The sequence below is a fragment of the Galeopterus variegatus genome, unplaced genomic scaffold (assembly GCF_000696425.1).
Source record: "Galeopterus variegatus unplaced genomic scaffold, G_variegatus-3.0.2 Scaffold8706, whole genome shotgun sequence".
Classification (NCBI taxonomy): Eukaryota; Metazoa; Chordata; class Mammalia; order Dermoptera; family Cynocephalidae; genus Galeopterus; species Galeopterus variegatus.
In genome coordinates, this window is record NW_007734817.1 from 81930 (window position 1) to 84713 (window position 2784).

Sequence of the window (2784 nt, forward strand, 5' to 3'; positions counted from 1 at the left end):
ACCGTACCGCAGTGTTGCGCCCACACCATGCTCAACCAGTGAGCGGACCGGTCTCTATATGGGATCCGAACCCTCGGCGGGAGCGCCGCCGCGCTCCCAAGTGCCACACTCTACCGAGTGCGCCACCCGGCCGGCCCTTGTCTTTGCTTTTCTATCTTGACAAATATTTCCAACTTTACACCGTCTTAGAAGAGACAGAAGGGTGACTTATAAGCATGAACAGCCGATTTTATGTTCAATCACGCTTCGTCCTTACTCATTCAGTGAGTCATATTCATCTCCCTGGAATTTAAGGCAAGTTGTACTCTTTGGTGTGATATTGTAACCCGGTGAAACCTGCTGTGACTTGTGGGACATAAGCAGTCCTGTGTCCTCTTCGTAGGACCCCATTGTTGCACTGTCAGTTTTAGCAAGCAGATGCAACTGGACTCATTTATGAAATCTTCCTAGTTATTCTTGCCTTATAGAAAACTTTAGAATTTCTTCAGACTTCTAAGAAACCCAGAATCTGTTGCAAATATTTTTTTCATTTGAAGTCATCTTTGCCTATTTTTAAATGTACAGTGGTGTATTTATTTGCCTTGGGTTTAGATTCTTCTCTTGGCTCCTCATCTGGCTTCCGACTTCTTCCATAGCACAGATCAGCTCGCAGGGGACAGCACCTGCCCGTGGGTTTTTGGTGCTTTGTCACATCACTCTCTGTGTCCTTCACTGTGTAGGTCATTTCATGCCATTCATTCGTAGCAAATCAACCTGAGTGCTTACCGTATCTGTTTACTGCTAGGAGAGCTTGTTCCATTATGAAGATAATTCTTTTTGAACTACAAAAGTGAAGTCTTTTCCCATAAAGGACTCCTGAGAGCACATTAGGGTGAATTTTATCTCATCCTTTGTTAAAAATTGTATCAAACTACTTCTTAAAGGTTTTAAAAGCCCATGAAAATACCAAATCTCTACACGTTCTATCAGTGTGTCCTCTGGTTTTCTTATGCCCGTTGCAAAGAATGGTGTGTGATCGTGGCATGCACCACAGCGAATGACTGGGTGGGGGCATAAGAGAAATACTTTGTGTATTTATCCAGCACGAGGCTGTCATTACTCCTTGTCTATATTCTTAGCATAACTTTTCCATCACTTCTTTATGGAATGTGTTATGTGCACTGACTTAGAGGAGGGTACAGGAGAAACAGGTGGGTTTTTGTTGCTATGATGATAGTCTGGTGGAAGTTACTGATTTCTCTGATAAAAGTATTAATTAGAAACTTTCACTCAGAAAACACTTCTAATTTTTTTGCAGTTTAAGTGTTCTGATGGAAAAGGAGGGGGTATTTTCAGTAGTTGTGGTGACATGCGTTGGCTGTGGTGTTTTTAATGGCCTGTTGTGATTTTAGAATTGCCCACTGTAAACTTCAAAAGGTCTTGAGCTAAGAGATGCTGGAGGCCTGATTCAGAATATAATTGGAATCAGGATGCTGTCTACATGTAGGGGTCACAGTGGGACAGAAGGAGCTCACCTGCCCACACAATTAAAAGGGTGTAATTGATACCATGGAGAATACTGCCCTGTGGTTCTTTAAAGAATTAGTTTATTATATGAAATAAATTGACCGCTACGGATTTTGTTGGAGGGAGAAGAGGAATATGGGACTGAAGAGGAATTTTTAGAGCAGCAGAGTATCTGTGATCGTGGTGGCTGGTGGCCTGCTCTCTTCCTCCCAGCCTTGGAAGTGGCACACGTGCTCCATAGTGACCTTTTGGGTCAAATGAATGTATTTTAATCTGAATATTGGGATGACCCCCCTCTGTCTCTGTCTGTATCTCTCTGCTAAGTAGCAGAACATACCATTTTAGGGTCTCTTGTCATGTCATAGGGAAGTGATCAGTCACAATACTGCAAGTAAGTGAATGAGGAGTGATGGTCTATGCCTGACTTTGAGGGACTTGACAGCTCTTACTGATGATGGAAGGGGGGTCTGATGTGATTCTGTTCCTAGACTTCTCAGTTTCTGTTAACTCCATAATGCCAAATGGGGGCTTTTTTCCCAGTGCAGATTTAATGAAGCTAATTTCCTATGGGATGACGAAGAAAATCTTAATGGTCCAGTATTCTGTAATGTTTTCTATTCACGTGTTGGATCTTTTTCCTTTAACCCCCAAAACAAACATCCAAGGCCGAGTCTGACCAGGCTGCACCCCCAGAGCCGAAAGCAGAGGAGGCCCCTGCCGCTGCCACCCCTGCTGCTGGGCTGGACCTCGGACTGGACACTCGGGCCGAGGAGCCAGGGGAGGAGGCAGAGGTGAGCACCACCTACCTCACGGCCACAGCCCTGCTCATCTCATGACCATGTGTCACTTCTCGTCCCTGCCCTACTCGGGTCACACAAGCTCTGTGCCCGTCACGGCTCCCCGGGCTCAATCAGCTTCATTCCTTCAACAGTGAAACTCCATTTCCTTTCATTTTGTTAAAAGGAAGATATTTGGAGAACTGACCTTATGATCTAGAGGAAACTGTCACATAGCTGCAGGCGTGGCTTTCCAACAAGGGGGCTTGGTTATTTTTGTTGCTCTCCCCGTTCGTGGGAGGTGGGTGTTGATGCCGTGCTCTGTGACGGCTGGAGACGTGCCTTCAATCAGGGACCAACATGCATGCGACAAACAGAAGGCTAATAGCTGTTAGTTCTGTAGGTTGGTTAAGGCCCAGTGAGGGACTGTATATTAGTCCACGTCTGCTGCTTATAACAAAATACTTGGAACTGGGTAATTTGTTAGGAAACAAAGTTTATT

The 2784-nt window shown here is 45.0% G+C and overlaps 1 protein-coding gene across 1 annotated transcript in view; it reads left to right on the forward strand.

Annotated features, from left to right (window-relative positions):
* LOC103608699 (amphiphysin) overlaps window positions 1–2342 on the forward strand; it is an 81128-nt gene extending 78786 nt beyond the window's left edge. Inside the window, exon 14 of the mRNA XM_008593101.1 lies at window positions 2172–2342. Within this exon, the coding sequence (XP_008591323.1) occupies window positions 2172–2342 (171 nt within the window). The remainder of the gene's footprint in view (window positions 1–2171) is intronic.
* Window positions 2343–2784: the final 442 nt, after the last annotated feature.